This window comes from Pan troglodytes, chromosome 13 (genome assembly GCF_028858775.2).
Source record: "Pan troglodytes isolate AG18354 chromosome 13, NHGRI_mPanTro3-v2.0_pri, whole genome shotgun sequence".
NCBI classification, from domain to species: Eukaryota; Metazoa; Chordata; class Mammalia; order Primates; family Hominidae; genus Pan; species Pan troglodytes.
The window spans coordinates 104239079-104258984 of NC_072411.2; the positions used below are offsets into that span (position 1 = coordinate 104239079).

Genomic DNA, 19906 nt, shown 5'->3' on the forward strand with positions numbered 1-19906 from the left:
GATCCGCCCACCTCGGCCTCCCAAAGTGCTGGGATTACAGGCATAAGCCACTGCACCTGGCCAAATTTTTTTATTTTTAGTAGAGACGGGTTTTCGTCATGTTGCCCAGGCTGGTCTCGAACTCCAGGACTCAAGCAATCCACCCACTTTGGCCTCCCAAAGTGCTAGGATTACAAGTATGAGCCACCGTGCCTGGCCCACATGCTGTGCAATTTTAATTGGTGAATCTAAGGAATAGTTATACAGGAGAGTATTACACTATTCTCACAATTCAGTAAGTTTGAAATATTTTCAAAGTAAAAAGTTAATAACCCTATATTGTTCCCACTATCAGAAATATCAGTAATGTTACTCTATGTATGAAGGGAATCTATGTATATAGATACACACACACACACATACACACACACACACTACTTTGAGATATCTCTATAGAGGGAAGATGGGTGGAATATAAAAGCAAAGCAAACTGCTCGTAGAATAAAAAAATCAAATGAAGACAGAGAAGCATAAAAAAATAGGGTAAAACAAGATGACAGAGCCAAATATATTAATATACACTATGCTTCTGTATTAACATTCTCAAAATAGGTCAAAAATCAAAATCCAGCCATTAATGTTACCATCACCATGAAAGTATACCAGAAATTTACCAAATTTGAGGAACATTTGTCTATCTTCAAAAAGGATGTAGCATGTGCCCTATGACAATTTCAGTACTCATTTTGTTTCTACCATCCTTTTTATTGGCACTTTTAAAGGCACTATAGGGGAAGTTCAACCCAAAACATTATTTCTTCTCTCCAACAAATGATACGCCATTTAAATCAGAGAATATTCAAGAAAAGGGCAGTTTTAACACCAGTGAACCAAACTGCTCAAAGGAGAATTTAAATTTTTTCTTGACTCAGGAGAAAAGTATACTCACTTCTTTTGGAGTATGATTATCAGCAATTCTCTGACCCTCAAAGAGAAACCTGAGTGAATTCATTGGAACGCCCTAAAAAGGTAAAGATAATAATAATACATACATACACACACAAATCTTAGAAAACATAATGGTAACTTTGATGCACAAAAAGCAAGCATGAAAGCCTTAGAACACTACATAAAAAATAAAATTAGACAAGCTAATTCAATCATAAATACTATATACTGTACTGAGTAGCAGCTATTTGCAAGGCCCTCCCTGTACCAATTCTTTACATACATAATCATAAGTGTTAAACACAACAACCCTGGAAGGTAGGTATTACCACCTTATCTTCATGTTATAGCTAGGGAACCTAAGGCTTGGAGCTAGCCAAGAATTTAAGCCCAAACCTGTTTCTAAGCCTATGCTCTTGACCACTACTCGATTCACTTTGCCCTAAATCTGTAAGCTAGAATAAAAGATCAGATCAGAAACTGGACGTGCACCCTCACTAGCTTCCAACTATACTGGCAAAATTGGTTTTAAACAGATTACATCATAAAATTTGGTAAAGCACAAATGGCTAGCTAGCTAATCTACCATAAACCTGGATGGCATAGATAGCGCCATAAATATTACAAAATATATTAGTATACATTTTTCTAATCACTCTTCAACAAAAACAGCTGAAAGGGGAGAGACAGCTCACTTGAGGTCAGGAGTTTGAGACCAGCCTGGCCAACATTATCATAAAATCTGGTAAAGCGCAAATGGCTAGCTAGCTCATCTACCATAAACCTGGATGGCACAGATAGCACCATAAATATTACAAAATATATTAGTATACATTTTTCTAATCACTCTTCAACAAAAACAGCTGAAAGGGGAGAGACAGCTCACTTGAGGTCAGGAGTTTGAGACCAGCCTGGCCAACATAATGAAACTCCGTCTCTACTAAAAATACAAAAATTACGGGGCAGGCGCAGTGATTCAGCCTGTAACCCCAGCACTTTGGGAGGCCGAGGCGGGTAGGTCACTTGAGGTCAAGAGTTCAAGACCAGCCTGGCCAACATGGTGAAACCCCATCTCTACCAAAAATACAAAAATTAGCCTGGCGAGGTGGCACGCGCCTGTAATCCCAGCTACTCGGGAGGCTGAGACAGGAGAATCACTTGAACCCGGGAGGTGGAGGTTGCAGTGAGCCAAGGTCGTGTCACTGCACTCCAACCTGGGCGACAGAGGAAGACCCTGTCTAAAAAAAAAAATACAAATACAAAAAAAAATACGAAAATTAGCCAGGCCTGGTGGCAGGTGCCTGTAATCCCAGCTACTCGGGAGACTGAGGCATTGGGAATCACTTGAGTCCAGGAGGTGGAGGTTGCAGTGAGCTAAGACGGCACCACTGCACTCCAGCCTAGGCGACAGAGTGAGACTCCGTCTCAAAAAAAAAAAAAAAAAAAAAAAAATCAATTCCCTGGCCTACAGATGGGGGGCATAGAGACTATATGAATTTTCTTCAGAGTTATAAAAATTAAATGACGATGAATCTTTTTTTTTTTTTTTTTTTTTGAGACAGAGTCTCACTCTGCCACCCAGGCTGGAGTGCAATGGCGTGATCTCGGCTCATTGCAACCTCCGCCTCCTGGGTTCAAACGATTCTTCTGCCTCTGCCTCCCAAGTAGCTGGGATTACAGGCGTGCACCACCATGCCCAGCTAATTTTTGTATTTTTAGTAGAGACAGGGGTTTCACCCTGTTGGTCAGGCTGGTCTCAAACTCCTGACCTCATGATCCGCCTGCCTTAGCCTCCCAAAGTGCTGGGATTAGAGGCGTGAGCCACTGTGCCTGGCCAATAATGTATCTTAAATACCTATGGCACAGTACACATAATTGAGATTTCAATAAATGTTTCTTTCCCCTGATGAATTTCATCTCAATTTTAACACTCAAAGTTATTACAAATGTGAAGTAGTTGAACCCCAATTAATGTGATTTTATTAAGTTAAACAATTAAAATCTACAAAAACAGAAGAGACAAAAATGCTTATTGTTTTACTTATCCTAACACCTAGTTTCTCTTTCTTATAATAAGTTTTTTTTATGTGAGTTACAAATTTAAACTGTTAAAAGCAAACCTTCTAAAAATGAAATCTACAGGCCGGGCACGGTGGCTTATGCCTGTAATCCCAGCACTTTGGGAGGCCAAGGCGGGCGGATCACAAGGTCAGGAGTTCGAGACCAGCCTGACCAACATAGTGAAACCCCGCCACTACTAAAAATACAAAAATTAGCCGGGCGTGGTGGTGCATGCCTGTAATCCCAGCTACTCGGGAGACTGAGGCAGGAGAATCGCTTGAACCAGGGAGTCACAGGTTGCAGTGACCTGAGATCACACCACTGCATTCCAGCCTGGGCGACAGAGTGAAGACTCCATCTCAAAGAAATAAATAAATAAATGAAAATAAAATTTACAATACCTGAGTTAATATTATGTAATATAATTCAATTTTTTTTCTTTTTTCTCTTTTTTCTTTTTTTTTTTTTTGAGATGGAGTCTTGCTCTGTCACCCAGGCTGAAGTGCAGTGGCATGATCTCAGCTCACTGCAACCTCTGCCTCCCAGATTCAAGTGATTCTCCTGCCTCAGCCTCCCGACTAGCTGGGAATTACAGGCATGCGCCACCATGCCTGGCTAATTTTTGTACTTTTAGTAGAGACAAGGTTTTGCCATGTTGGCCAGGCTGGTCTTGAACTCCTGCCCTCAGGTGATCCGCCCACCTCAGCCTCCCAAAGTGCTGGGATTACAGGCATGAGCCACTGCACCCAGCCTATAATTTAATTTAATAGACTGATTAAACATATATTTCTTGCTTATTAAATCATAATTTCACTTAAAATATATCTTGGTTATCTCATATTAATTCCAATTACATTTATTTTCAAAACCTATTTTATAAGGCCAGGCGTGGTGGCTCACGCCTGTAATCCCAGGACTTTGGGAGGCCAAGGTGGGCAGATCACCTGAGGTCAGGAGTTCGAGACCAGCCTCACCAACATGGAGAAACCCCATCTCTACTAAAAATACAAAATTAGCCGGGCGTGGTAGTGCATGCCTGTAATCCCAGCTACTCGGGAGGCTGAGGCAGGAGAATCACTTGAACTTGGGAGGCGGAGGTTGCAGTGAGCAGAGATCGTGCCATTGCACTCCAGCCTGGGCAGCAAAAGCAAACTCCATCTCAAAAAAAAAAAAAAAAAGAGATAATATACTAATAATACTACTACTTAAATTTAACATATGGCTAAACACTCATGTTTAGAAGTACAAAAACAATCCATAGTAATCACCAAAAAATTACTTGCCTTTTTTGCTATATATACTGGTAAGCCATCAAGACAGAAACATTCATTTGAGCTCGCTTTACAATTCTGAGTTACTTTTCAAACTAGTTCCCATCTTACGAATTCAAACTTTAAAATGGGCCACAAGACAAAAAAAGCAGTTAAGCAGGGTACAAGAAATGATAGAGTGTTTTCCTTGAGTTGCTAATGGTGAAAATAATAAAACAGGATTTTTCTTTTGACAATCTTCTATAAAAAAAAAAAAATTAACGACAAAGCATTGTACTTAATACCAAAATGGACGAACCTGTCTTTGACAGTATGATTCTTTGAGTTTCTTGAGATGTGTTGTCATTTTCACTTTGAAGTGAATCTCACTGCTATCCTAAGGAGATAAAAAAGAAAAAAATTATCCCTCTTTGTATAAATCATTTGCTTTACTTGAACCAAACTATTTAATTACACATATAGTGCAAATAGAAACATAAACCTTGTAACCTGTATTTTTCCACCACAATATTCTTTTTAACATTCTTAACAGGTTTTCTTAAAACAGTGTAATCATCCTCAAAGTTACTGTATACCCATTACAAAAGAAACCGAGTAAAACAAAGTTAATCAGTCTTGAGTGTTAAAATTATCAGTATAAGTCTAAGTAAATGCATTCCTTCATTTGCCATTCTATTGTCAAAATAAAAGATGAACTATCGCATCTTTTATTTATCCCAATACCAACTCAAAACAAAAAGTCTGTCCCCCCAAGTGAAGTGTCACTGAAGGTGGTCGCCTAGGAGAAAAGCAATTAATTAGACAATAATTAATTGTATAAAATTCAATTTTATACAATAAGCGACTGAGAAATTTATTCCTGCCATAAAAAATCACCACATGGGGCTGAGCGCAGTGGCTCATGCCTGTAATCCCAGCACTTTGGGAGACCAAGGCAGGCGGATCACAAGGTCAGGAGTTCAAGACCAGCCTGGCCAGTATAGTGAAACCCCCGTCTCTACTAAAAATACAAAAATTAGCCAGGCATGGTGGCACACACCTGTAGTCCCAGCTACTCAGGAGGCTGAGGCAGAAGAATTGCTTGAACCCAGAAGGTGTAGGTTGCAGTGAGCCAAGAACACGCCACTGCACTCCAGCCTGGGCAACAGAACAGTACTCCATCTCAAAAAAAAAAAAAAAAAAAAAAAAAAAATCACCACATGGAATCTGGTTTCTCTCACATGAGTAAAATGAGTAAGAACCTGAGTTAGTCAAACTGATTTGTGGGACCAAAAATTCTTTTATTCTGCTCAGATTGTGAAACAAACTATCAGCCAACCATCAGAAAAAATACTGTTACTTGCATAATGTAAACTTTCAAAGCCAAACTTCATGACTACATATCACATTCACAAATGTGTATTTGCAGAAGCTGCACATTTACAGTATTTTTCTTGTGACTGTAACTATGAAGAAATAAAATTATCTTCACATAGATCATTTCATAAACAGATAAAATTCTACAGCCAACCTCATGCTATACATTAAAATCAATTCCAGGCTGGGCATGGTGGCTCATGCCTGTAATCCCAACACTTTGGGAGGCCAAAGCAGGCGGATCATTTGAGTTCAGGAGTTCAAGACCAGCCTGACCAACATGGTGAACGCCATTTCTACTAAAAATACAAAAAAATTAGCCAGGCATGGTGGCGCATGCCTGTAATCCCAGCTACTCGGGAGGGTGAGGCAGGAGAATCGCTTGAACCCAGGAGGCGGAGGCTGCAGTGAACCTAGATCTCGCCACTGTACTCCAGCCTGGGCAACAGAGTGAGACGCCATCTCAAAAAAAAAAAAAAAAAATCACTTGCAGATGAATTAAAGAGCTAACATTAAAATTTTTTTGGCCAGGTGCAGTGGCTCACTCCTGTAATCCCAACACTTTGGGAGGTCAAGCCGGGCAGATCACGAGGTCAGGAGTTCGAGACCAGCCTGGCCAACATGATGAAACCCTATCTCTACTAAAAATATAAAAAATTAGCCGGGTGTGGTGACAGTTGCATGTAATCCCAACTACTCAGGAGGCTGAGGCAGGAGAACTGCTTGAACCTGGGAGGCGGATGTTGCAGTGAGCCGGAAGTACCACTGCACTCCAGCATGCATGACAGGACAAGGCTCCACATCAAAAAAAAAAAAAAAAAATTCTCAATATTTTCCCCTCAAGGGAGAATTTTTTCCCCCTAATTTTGGCCTTGGGATGCCCTATTGCAAAGCATGATTTTAACCTAGAAACCAAAAAAAAAAGAGGTGGATAAATTTGACTTAATAAAAACATAAAATGTCTGTATAGTAAAAGATGCCATAAACAAAATTAAGACATACTGGAGGAAATATTCATAACATGTAACAGACAAGGAAAATGAAGACAATATTTTTAAAAATCCCACAAATTAATAATTCTTAAAAAGACATTCCATGGCATATGGACATATAGATAGATCAATGGCATAAAATTGAGAGCCAAGAAATAAACCCTTATATCTATAGTCAATTTTTTGACAAGGATACCGGAACAATTCAGTGAGAAAAGGACAGTCTTTTCAACTAATGGTCTGGGACAAACACCCATAAAAAATTATTCAAAATGATGAAAGATTTAAATGTAAGAGCTAAAACTATAAATAAAACCATAAAACTTTTTTTTTTTTTTTGAGACAGGGTCTCACTCTGTCACCCAGACTGGAGTGCAGTCACGTGATCACAGCTCACTGCAGCCTTGACCTCCCAGGCTCAAGTGATTCTCCCTGCTCAGCCTCCTGAGTAGCTGGGACTACAGGCATGTGCCACCACGCCCTACTAATTTTTTATATTTTTTGTAGAGATGGGGTTTCGCCATGTTGCCCAGGCTGGTCTCCAGCTCCTGAGCTCAAGCAATCTGCCCACCTTGGCCTCCCAAAATGCTGAGATTACAGGTGTGAGCCATTATGCCCAGCCTTAAAACTCTTAAACCACAAGCGTAAACCTTTGTGACCCTGGATTAGGTAATGGTTTCTTAGATAAATTACAAGCAACAAAAGAAAAAACAGATGAACTTAATTCACCAAAATTAAAAACTTTACGCTGCAAAGAATAAAACCAAGAAAGTGAAAAGACAACTCAAAGATAGGAGAAAATCTATGCAAATCATATATATGATAAAGGTCTAATACCCAGAATAAAAGACATATTACCACTCAACAATAAAAAGACAACTAACCCAATTTAAAAATGGGCAAAAGATCTAAAGAACTTCATTTTTCCAAAGAAGATGTACTAATGGCCAATAAGTACATAAAAAAATGCTTGGCATCATTAGCCATCAGGAAAGAGCAAGTTGAAACCACAGTGAGATACCACTTCACACCCACTAGGATTATAACCAAAAATGTGGATAATTACAAGTGTTGACCACAATATGGAAAAACCGAAACCCTCATATGTTGCTGCTAGGAATGTAAGATGGTAGGGCCACTGCTGAAAACAGTTTGGCAGTTCCTCAAAAAGTAAAACATATAGTTGCATACTAGAACCAGCAATTCCACTCCTAGGTATATATCCAAGGGAGCTGAAAACATATGTCCATACAAAAACACACATGAATGTTCACAGCAACATTATTAATAGTAGCCAAAATATGGGGACAAACTAAATATCAACTGATAAGTGGAAAACAAAATATATTCTACCCATATAATGGAACAGAATTCAGCCATTAAAAGGAATATAGTACTGATACATGCTACAGCATGAATGAACCTTGAAAACATGCTAAAACAAAGAAGCCAGGTCAGGCATAGTGGCTCACACCTATAATCCCAGCACTTTAGGCCAAAGAGGGAGAATCACTTAAGCCCAAGAGTTCAAGACCAGCCTGAGCAACATAGCGAGACCCCTGGAGAGGGAGATGGGGATGGGGCGGCGGGGAGGGGAGGGAGGGGAAGAGGAACAGGGAAGCAAGGCAGAAAAGAAGAAACAAACCAGAATAAAAAGTCACATATCAAAGCTAGGCATGGTGGCTCATGCCTGTAATCCCAACACTGTGGGAGGCCGAGGTAGGCGGATCATCTGAGGTCAGGAGTTTGAGACCAGCCTGGCCAACATGGCCAAACCCCATCTCTCCTAAAAATACAAAAATTAGCTGGGCATGGTGGTGCACACCTGAAATCCCAGCTACTCAGGAGGCTATGGCAGGAGGGTCGCTTGAACCCAGGAGGTTGAGGTCGCAGTGAGTTGAGATCAGGCCACTGCACTCCAGCCTGGGTGACACAGCGAGACCCTTGCCTCAAAAAAAAAAAAAAAAAAAAGCCATATATCTTATGATTCCATTTATATGTAATGTCCAGAAAAGGCAAACCTATAGAGACAGAAAGTAGAATCATGGTTGTCACTGGCTGGAGGAAATAGGATGGGGAATGACTGCTAATGGGTACAGGGTGTCTTTCTGGGGTAATGCAAATGTTCTGGAATTAGTAGTGGTGATGGCTGCACACACTTGTGAATAATACTAAAGCCACTGAATTATATACTTTAAAATAGTGAATTTTATAGTATGTGAATTTTATCTTTTAAAAGTTTTCAAAATAAAGCCAGGCATGGTGGCTCACACCTGTAATCCCAGAACTCTGGGAGGCCGAGACGGGTGGATCACCTGGGGTCAGGAGTTCGAGACCAGCCTGGCCAACATGGGGAAACCCCGTCTCTACTAAAAATATTTTTAAAAAAAATTAGTCAGGCTTCGTGGCAGACACCTGTAGTCCCAGCTACTCGGGAGGCTGAGGCAGGAGAATCACCTGAACCTGGGAGTGAAGGGTGCAGTGAGCCAAGATCACGCCATTGCACTCCAGCCTGGCAACAAGAGCACAACTCCATTTCAAAATAAAATTTAAATTTAAAAAATTTTGAAAATAAAAAATAAAAGTCTTCAAAATAAGATAATCACAGAAAAATGGGAAAAGGGTATGAACACAATTAACAGAAGAATATAAATGTAACAGACCAAAAAAATTATACCTTATTAATAATCAGGTAAATGAAAAATAAACAAAAATGTTTTACCTAGCATATTTGAACAAAATTTAAAGACTGTTAATATCCCATGTTTGGGAGAATATAGGGAAATGGTACTGTCACACTTCAATGGAAATACCACTGCACTCCATCCTGGGCGAGTCCACCCTTCCACCAATTCTCTGTCTTTTGTCCTTCAGAAAACCCACGTAACTATGTAGATTCATTCCTCCAACGGTTGTTAGCTAACCTTAATTAACATTTCAAAGTCAATAAGATACAGACTAGAGCCGGGCGCGGTGGCTCACGCCTGTAATCCCAGCACTTTGGGAGGCCGAGGCTGGCGGATCACGAGGCCAGGAGATCAAGACCACCCTGGCTAACACAGTGAAACCCCGTCTCTACTAAAAATACAAAAAAATTAGCCGGGCATGGTGGCGGGCGCCTGTAGTCCCAGCTACTCAGGAGGCTGAGGCAGGAGAATGGCGTGAACCCGGCAGGCGGAGCTTGCAGTGAGCCGAGATCGCGCCACTGCACTCCAGCCTGGGCGACAGAACAAGACTCCATCTCAAAAAAAAAAAGATACAGACTAGAGTCTAGGGAAATAGGGGGCCAGAAAAGGGTCAGGAAAAGGGCTGATAAACCTTTTACTTAAGGTTGGCCCTAGTCTTAACACTTAATAGTATTCACTGTATTTGCCCCTGAAGCACACTAACCAAGAAAACATTCCTATTTGGAAAAATTAAGATGATCTAAAACTGCCTGGCAGAGTAATTTAAAAAACAGTATCGGCCTCTTCTACCTCTAACAGATGCATACACGGTAAATTAAAAGGCATACATAGTCATTTTAAAATAATTTGCCTTAAATAATTTTTTTTCCTGTGAAAAAGTATTCACATTGAAGGGGAATCAAGAGAAAAACAATGAAACTCACCTGTCCAATGACTTTGAGTTTAATATATTCACCTTCCTTCTTATCCCCCAAGTCCTCAGTTGAAGGTTTTGCCTCCTGAAAGAAAATTAAATTTCAAGATAAAAGTTCCTACATGCTATTTTAATTACTCACTTATGAGTATCCATTACTTTCATTCAGGATGCAAAATCTGCACCTGAGAATACAAACAGCATTTCTTTTCCATGCCAGTCAATTAAGAAAAAAAAATCCTAAGTCAATTACTGTCCCAAACACCATTCACTAGAAATCAAGAAAGGGGTCTCTTTTATTATAATACCCCATAGTAATGGTCTAAAACTTTACCACGCATCAAAATCAGTTGAAGAACGTGTTAAACAAACTGCTGGGCCCAAGACCCAGTTTCTTATTCAGCACATTTGTAGTAGGGATAAGAATCTCTTTCTAACAAATCACCAGGTGGTACCGATACTACTGGCCAGAGGAACAACTTGGAAACAACTGCCCTACAGCCAGCTCTTACCAGCACAAAGGAAGTTCATCCTCCATGAATTTTTAGACAAACTTCTGAATCCAAGATTATCTTCTCACAGCCTATCATGAGGAGTTTACTTTAACTACAAAACTGTACTAAGAAATGTAAATTAATCATATTAGCATAAGCAAGGCTATTATTTATTATTTTTTTGAGACAGTTTCGCTCTTGTTGCCCAGGCTGGAGTGCAATGGCTCGATCTCAGCTCACCGCAACCTCTGCCTCCCAGGTTCAAGCAATTCTCCTGCCTCAGCCTCCCGAGTAGCTGGGACTACAGGCATGCACCACCATACCCAGCTAATTTTGTATTTTTAGTAGAGACGGGGTTTCTCCATGTTGGTCAGGCTGGTCTCAAACTCCCGACCTCAGGTGATCCGCCCGCCTTGGCCTCCCAAAGTGCTGGGATTACAGGCGTGAGCCACAGTGCCCAGCCAAGCAAGGCTATTTAGAAAGGAAAATCAAATAAGAAAGTATTAGCCTAATGTACTCTGGAGTCAAAACGAATCAGTTTTATATAATCAATTATTTTAGACTATCCGAAGCATAATGCTTAAGTTTAAAAGAGGAGACAAAAATAGGAAGACAAGATACTTGAGAGGCTGTGGCAGTAGGACTGCTTGAGAGCCCAGGAGTTGGAGGCCAGCCTGGACAACATAGCAAGACCTCATCTCTTCAAAAAAAAAAAAGGATCACAAAAACAGTTACAAAACAATTTCCAATAAAGAGATACTGAAATGAAAATGAGGTTAACAGAATAAATTAGTTAAAACAACTTCACCATGAAGTATCTCAAGAATAAGCAAATCATTTTTAGTAAAGGGGGTACCTTGGAAAATTTCATGAATAATGTGGTAAAAAAGTAGCTTTTTTTCTCTATGTGCTACACCTTAGTTTGGCCACCAAATTACCCACTTATTTAGATATATACCTTATTATCCGTAATAATTTCAAGCAGTTAATCCGTATTTGATAAGAATAACCATAACCATTACCTGTGTATCTCATGCCAGTAACTTAAAATACAAAATTCTTTAACATTCAACAATTAAAAGAACATATTAAACTAGAAGCAGCTTTTAACTTTAAAATACAGGCTAGAGTCTAGGGAAATGCTTAGATAATAGAACTGATTTCATTAGTATGAATCCTTGCCTGTTTTTCATTCTGCAGTGCTTTTAACATTTGCTGACTACTGACAATTACGGCAGCAGGCAAAATTAACCTTCTTTAGTGAGACAGTATTTCACCTGAAAACTAGAAGACTGTCTTCAAATATAGTCTCTCCACATTTCTATGAATTTATATTCATAGTAAACAGCTGCTTCTTCCTCTAAGTATCTAGAAGGCAAAGAGCTTATTCCATGCAGTGAAGGGCAATAAACAGCAACCAAGCCCTGAGTCCTCTGTAACTGGAAGGAGAAGAGGCCTTAAGAAGCTTTAAGTTAGCACAAAGGACAGCCCCCTCCCCTAGCAGCAATATATCAGCACAACATGAGTGGCTTTGCTCCTGTGTCTCCTAGATAGGGTAGCTATAGCGGCTACTCAGCACAAAAGAATTCTTCCCCTCCTCCCCTCCATCATCCTCAGTGCTTCAGAATTCTCCTAAAGTCCAGCTTCTCCAATCCTGTAACTACTCAGATCAAAAAGCATAAATACCTTCCAGGACTTTAGGGCCTATAACCTAACTCTATAGCATGACATTCTCTGCTTCCACCGTCAAGCTCAATTCTCATTTTTCTGTCATCATTCACTCAACGAACCCAAAGATTCTGTTCAATTGGACTATTTGCTGTTCCCTGAATATGTCCATTAGCATTACTTCAACTTCAGCCCTTTGCGGCCCTAGTTTCATTTACCTGGAATATATATACATATCCTCTCTCAGCCTCTCTTGAAATCATCTCAAGGATATCTACCTCACACATGAACTTAAGTTCAGTATTTTTTTTTCTTTTCTTTTTTTCTTTTTTTGAGACAGATTTTCGCTCTTGTTGCCCAGGCTGGAATGCAATGGCACAATCTTGGTTCACTGCAACCTCTGCCTCCTGGGTTCAAGCGATTCTCCTGCCTCAGCCTCCCAAGTAGCTGGGATTACAGGAGTGTGCCACCACGCCCGGCTAATTTTTGTATTTTCAGTAAAGATGGGGTTTCCCTATGTTGGCCAGGCTGGTCTCGAACTCCTGACCTCAGGTGATCCACCCACCTCAGCCTCCCAAAGTGCTGGGATTACAGGCTTGAGCCACTACGCCCGGCCTGCTTTTTTTTTTCTCTTTTCTGTGACAGAGTGTCGCTCTGTCACCCAGGCTGGAGTGCAGTGGCACAATCTCGGCTCACTGCAACCTCTGACTCCCAGGTTCAAGCGATTTTCTCATCCCTCAACCACCTGAATAGCTGGGATTACAGGCATGCACCACCACGCCCAGGAATTTTTTGTGTGTGTATTTTTAGTAGAGACAGGGTTTCATCACATTGGCCCAGGTTGGTCTTGAACTCCTGGCCTCAAATGATCTGCCCACCTTGGCCTACCAAAGTGCTGGGATTACAGGCGTGAGCCACCATGTAAGGCCAAGTCCAGGATTTTTTAAAACTCGTCTATGAACCACAGCACTCCCCCAACCTTCCAAATGATATTAATATCTTCCTTTAATGCTCCTACTTGCAATTTATTCATATATTTTATGGCATTTATTTTCAACTTAAAAATACTCTCCCTTGACCTTACTTCTCTAGTCGTTTTTCTCCCCTTTTTTTGTTTCTTTTTGTGGTTATTGTTGTTGTTGTTGTTTTGAGACAGAGTCTTGCTCTGCTGCCCAGGCTGGAGTGCAGTGGTGCGATCTCGGCTCACTGCAACCTCTACCTCCCAGATTCAAGCAATTCTCCTGCCTCAGCCTCCTGAGTAGCTGGGATTACAGGTGCGTGCCACCACGCCCAGCTAATTTTTTGTATTTTTAGTAGAGATGGGATTTCACTGTATTAGCTAGGATGGTCTCGATCTCCTGACCTTGTGATCCGCCCGCCTTGGCCTCCCAAAGTGCTGGGATTACAGGCGTGAGCCACCACGCCCAGCCAATTCTCACCTTTTTTCAAAATCAAACTTCTTAAAGAGTATTCAGCTTTTGCTATCCCCACTTTCACTGTCAACCTACTGTAATGTGGTTTATGCCCCCATCATTCCACTTAACACTCTCCTCACCAGTGGTTAGCAGGTGGATTCTTTATTGCTAAATCCAATGTACACTTTCAAATCTCATCTGTAACTCTCTCAAACAAACACTGATTGAGTTTTACCTTGAAAACTCTCCACCTTTGGCTGCCAAGATTAGGTTCTCTCCTCATTTCTGTAATTTCCTTCAATGCTGGGTTTCATCTGAATTCTGTGTCTTCAATCCTCTGCTTTTCTGTCTCCCTGGTGACCCATGGTTCCAACTAGTTCTCAGATACTAATAACTCGGCCGGGCGCAGTGGCTCACGCCTGTAATCCCAGCACTTTGGGAGGCCGAGGTGGGCGGATCACGAGGTCAGGAGATCGAGACCATCCTGGCTAACACGGTGAAACCCCATCTCTACTAAAAATACAAAAGTTAGTCGGGCGTAGTGGCGGGCACCTGTAATCCCAGCTACTCTGGAGGCTGAGGCAGGAGAATGGCGTGAACCTGGTAGGCGGAGCCTGCAGTGAGCTATGATCGCGCCACTGCATTCCAGCCTGGGCGACTGAGCGAGACTCCGTCTAAAAAAAAACAAATACTAATAACTCAATTATTCCTTCTAACCTTTATGAGTTTCACACTCATATATCCAAGTGCCTGAATATATCCTTGGATACGTCAGTGTGAAAGTGTCCCAACTAAATCATTATCTCTAACTCTTGTGTCAGTTTTAACTCCTCTTTCTAAAAATCAAAATCAAAACAAATTATAATTCTTCCTGGATTCCCAATTACAATAAATGGTTACCATACAATCAGCTGCCAACAACAGAAATTCCGGGGTCATCTTTGGCTCCTCTTCTGCTTTTAAACATTAAACTTCATACTTAACATCACTCATCATTCTGACAATTCTGTATCTTTTTTTGTTTTGTTTTAGAGACAGGGTCTCACTATGTTGCCCAGGCTGGTCTTGAACTCCTGGGTTCAAGCAATCCTCCCATCTCAGCCTCCCAAAGTGCTGGAATTACAGGCATGAGCCATGACAATTCTATTTCTTACTAGCTCTCAAGCCCATCCCATTCTCTCCCTTCCACTGCTTTAGTTCAGCCACTCATTGATGCTTATTAACATCACTGCAAAAACATAACTGGCCTGGTGCAGTGGCTCACACCTAAATCCTGGCACTTTGGGAGGCCAAGGTACATCACTTGAGGCCAGGAGTTTGAGACCAGCCTGGGAAACACGGTGAAACCCTGTCTCTACAAGAAATACAAAAATTAGCCAGACGTGGTGGTACACACCTATAGTCCCAGCTACTTGGGAGGCTGACGTGGGAGGATCATTTGACCCCGGTAGGTCAAGGCTGCAGTGAGCCAAGATTGTGCCACTGCACTCCAGCCTGAGTGAAAGAGCGAGACCTTGTCACTAAAAAAAAAATAATAATTAATTTTAAAAATAGAATAACTGAGGTTCCCAGTCTTCCTCCCTTCAATTATTTCTCCAAACTGTCACCAGAGCCATCTCTCTAAAATGCAATCTGGTCTGCTCAAAATCTTCGGGGTTAAATTCAAACTCCTAGGCCAGGCATGGTGGCTCACGTCTGTAATCCCAGCACTTTTGGAGGCCGAGGAGGGTGGATCACCAGCCTGACCAACATGGCAAAACCCTGTCTCTACTAAAAATACGAAAATTATTAGCCGGGTGTGGTGGCACATGCCTGTAATCCCAGCTACTCAGGAGGCTGAGGCAGAGAATCGCTTGAACCCGGGAGGCAGAGGTTGCAATGAGCCGAGATCGCCCACTACACTCCCATCTGGGCAACAGACGGAGACGCCGTCTCAAAAAAAAAAAAATTCTAACTCCTTAGCTGACATACACTGATCCTTCATGTGCTGGTCCCGCCTAGCAATGAAACCTTATTCTCCTCCCTCTGTTAGCAAATATTCTATCCTCCAGCCATAACTATCTACAATTGCTGGAACATGGCACCCTCCACCTTATCTCAATTATCTTTTTACATGCTGACCCCCTCTTCTTGGAAGGCCCTTTCCCACTCTATTCACCTCTCATGACCACCCAGACATCACTTCCCTGATCATCTTCTTAAATGTTCCCATACTGCTTACTTATCTATCATAACCATTTGTTTGCATATCTGTCTCTCCTATCAGATTTGAGTTTCTTATTGGCATGCCTTACTCTTCTTTGTATTTCTGGTCAAGCACAGAGCCTGGTACTTTTGAAGATACTCAATATTCTTATTAAACAGTTTTCTGTGACAGGTTGGTATGTCTTGTCTTCCCTACAAGTTTACAAGTGGAGGATCCAAGTTTTTTCACCTCTCTAACCTCTGTAGTGCCAAATAAATACTAAGCAATTTTTAAATGTTTGTTGAATAAATAAGATTGACAGCACTATTTTCTGTATATCACAGAATCTTACTCATGCTTCATACTTCTGTATGCAATAGTTCAAACAGATCTTTTCAGTTTTTTGCATTCACAGTTGAGAATAAGAGATAATTCACCTCAATTTCATAAGAATATGTGAACAATTGGATTTTAAATTTCCAAAAACAAGCTGCCACTTTCCCTAGACACTCCATTTGGTGATGTCTTCCCAACTCTTAACCACCATAGTAACAATCACCTGTACCACTTGTTTAATAGCCTCATGCTTGTTTAAGGCAGTCATCAAGCTTTTTGCCTTCTCTCTTTGACAAACTAGCCTTGAAAATGAGAAGATCCTGTACAAAAAAAGGCCAAAGTTTGTCTCCAACGAGCTCAGTGTCTTTTGTAGGCTGTCTTTCCTTCTCTTCCTTGTAAAAAGCAGCCAATACAGAACGGTATGATACAGTGATTACAAAACAGTGAAAGCATTTAGCTCTGAGTCTGGGACACTAGGTCATCAAAGAAAAGAGAATCCCAAAGAGAGCTCGGTGATTTGGCTGGAAAGGATACACAGCCCCAAAGCAGAAGAAATGGGTGATGGAAAGATTAAGTGAATATACAGGATCAAAGAGAGAACTGAAAGCCTCTTAGACTGCAAAAGATATGGAAAACACAATAGGCCTCATTTTCAAATGTACAATATTCATGAGGAGGGTTTTATTATGCTATTTCAAAGTCAAAAGAACAAGACCTTTGCTTAAAAGCACTCTGGAGGCTGGGCGCAGTGGCTCACTTCTGTAATCCCAGCACTTTGGGAGGCCAAGGCAGGCGATCACTTGAGGCCAGGAGTTCAAGAGCAGCCTGGCCAACATGAAGAAACCCCATCTCTACTAAAAAAAAGTGGTGGTGGTGCACGCCTGTAATCCCAGCTATTCGGGAGGCTGGGGAACAAGAATCACTTGAACCCGGGAGGTGGAGGTTGCAGTGAGCCGAGATCATGCCAAAAAAAGCACTCTGGTAATCAGTACAGTGACAATTCAGTCACAATGACAGAGCATCACACTTAACTACTGCCAATGTGTCACGGACCCAGCTGCACAAGGATTGCCTTTTTTTTTTTTTTTGAGACAGAGTCTTGCTCTGCCTCCCAGGCTGGAGTACAGTGGCGTGATCTCAACTCACTGCAACCTCTGCCTCCCGGGTTCAAGCGATTCTCCTGCCTCAGCCTCCTGAGTATCTGGATTACAGGCACACACCACCACACCTGGCTAATTTTTGTATTTTTAGTAGAGACGGGGTTTCGCCACGTTGGCCACGCTGGTCTCGAACTCCTGACCTCAGGTGATCTGCCCACCTCAGTCTCCAAAAGTGCTGGGATTACAGGCGTGAGCCACTGTGCCCGGCTGGATTGCTTATTCTCACTGAAAAAGGAGGGATTCTAGGAAAACTCAACAAAAAATAAAATACGTTTACTCTTATTTGATGATATTAACAAATCTGTTCATTTTTTAAGGTGTGACAAGAGTATATTGGTCATGTTAAAAGAAAAAGCCTTGGCTGGGCACTGTGGCTCATGCCTGTAATCCCAGCACTTTGGGAGGCCGGGGCGGGCCAATCACCTGAGGTCAGGAGTTTGAGACCAGCCTGACCAACATGGAGAAACCCCGTCTCTACTAAAAATACAAAATTAGCCAGGCGTGGTGGTGCATGCCTGTAATCCCAGCTACTAGGGAGGCTAAGGCAAGAGAATCGCTTGAACCCGGGAGGCAGAGGTTGCGGTGAGCCAAGACTGCGCCATTGCACTACAGCCTGGAGAACAAGAGCAAAACTCCGTCTCAAAAAAAAAAAAAAAGGGGGGCCAGGTACGGTGGCTCACACCTGTAATCCCAGCACTTTGGGAGACCGAGGTGGGTGGATCACGAGGTCAGGAGATCAAGACCATCCTGGCTAACACAGTGAAACCCCATCTCTACTAAAAATACAAAAAATTAGCTGGATGTGGTGGTGGGCGCCTGTAGTCCCAGCTACTCGGGAGGCTGAGGCAGGAGAATGGCGTGAACCCACAAGATGGAGCTTGCAGTGAGTAGAGATGGCACCACTGCACTCCATCCTGGGCGGCAGAGGCAGAGCAAGACTCCGTCTCAAAAAAAAAATTAAATTTAAATTAAAAATAAAGAAAAAGCCCTTCTCTTTTAAAGATACATACTGAAATATTTACAGATGAAATGATACAATATTTAGAATTGGCTTCAAAATAATATGGGGGAGTATAATGGGATGCTGTAGATTATAGGCCAAAAGGAGGCCACAAGGATTCATTATAATACAGTACATTTAAACATAAATTTAAAAAAATTCATTAAAAAATTCACTCGAGCCAGGCACGGTGGCTCATGCCTGTAGTTACAGCACTTTGGGAGGCCAAGACAGGCAGATCATGAGGTCAGGAGATCAAGACCATCCTGGCTAACATGGTGAAACTCCATCTCTACTAAAAATACAAAAAATTAGCTGGGCGTGGTGGTGGGCGCCTGTAGTCCCAGCTACTTGGGAGGCTAAGGCAGGAGAATGGCGTGAACCCAGGAGGTGGAGCTTGCAGTGAGCCGAGATCACGCCAATGCATTCCAGCCTGGGCAACAGAGCAAGACTGTATCGGAAAAAAAAAAAAAAAAGTCACTCCAAGCTTCAAATTCTATATATATCAATTTATTTTATTTCCTAATGAAGAAAGCTCAAAAAGGGTTAAACAGGATAATTCTAATGCACCATTAAAAGGGAAAAACCGAGAATTACAGTGAAGTCACTTCCCTTATACTTAAATAATTTACCACAATTCCATTTTATTTATTTATTTATTTTGAGTCTCGCTGTGTCACCCAGGCTGGAGTGCAGTGGCACGATCTCGGCTCACTGCAAACTCCGCCTCCTCAGTGGCTGGGACTACAGGCGCACACCACCACCCCCAGCTAAATTTTGTATTTTTTCATAGAGACAGGGTTTCACCATGTTGCCCAGGCTGGTCTCGAACTCTGGTGCTCAGGCAATCCGCCTGCCTCGGCCTCCCAAGTGCTGGGATTACAGGAGTAAGCCACTGCACTGGGCCCACAATTCTAAAAACACAAAAATATATGTATATTTTCATCTTCATGATGCATATGTTCAAACTTAGACAGTACTAGAGATTTAGAACAGAACTGACCAGATTTAACTGTATAACTTCAAGGTTTAGGTCAAAGCTGTCAACACAATGGGCCTCTGAATATTTACATTCAACCCTGAATGGTAGTTAAACACTAGTCATGCACAGATAGCTTCTCAGGAACTCAAAACTATAACTAAAAATTTTACTGGTTGTGTAAACCTTACCCTTTGAGTCTAGACCTATGCTAAGCCTAGAACAAACCAGTTTGATTGCAGCCAAAAGTACTAGCAAACAGACTTGGAAGTATGACAGACATTGTTAATTACCTATCTGGTATCTATTTTCCCTTTCTTCCTTACAAAGGGAAACCTAAATTTACCCAGATAAAAAACGTATTTCCCAGCTTCTTTTATACCCATTTTGGCCAAAGAGATATAAAGTGACATACTTTTTCCCTTTTCTCCTGTCTGGAACACAAAGTAGCTTTTTTGTGCC

General features: G+C 41.6%; 1 protein-coding gene across 3 annotated transcripts in view; it reads right to left on the reverse strand.

The window, feature by feature from the left end:
• SUMO1 (small ubiquitin like modifier 1) overlaps positions 1 to 19906 on the reverse strand; it is a 32113-nt gene that overhangs the window by 3342 nt on the left and 8865 nt on the right. Inside the window, exons 2-4 of one of the 3 annotated variants that reach the window (XM_516035.6) lie at positions 10218 to 10292; positions 4558 to 4635; positions 929 to 1000 (exon numbers count right to left, since the gene is read on the reverse strand). In XM_516035.6, the coding sequence (XP_516035.1) occupies positions 929 to 1000; positions 4558 to 4635; positions 10218 to 10292 (225 nt within the window). The remainder of the gene's footprint in view (positions 1 to 928; positions 1001 to 4557; positions 4636 to 10217; positions 10293 to 19906) is intronic. The other 2 variants (XM_001172582.5, XM_054680081.2) reach the window with 2 other exon arrangements.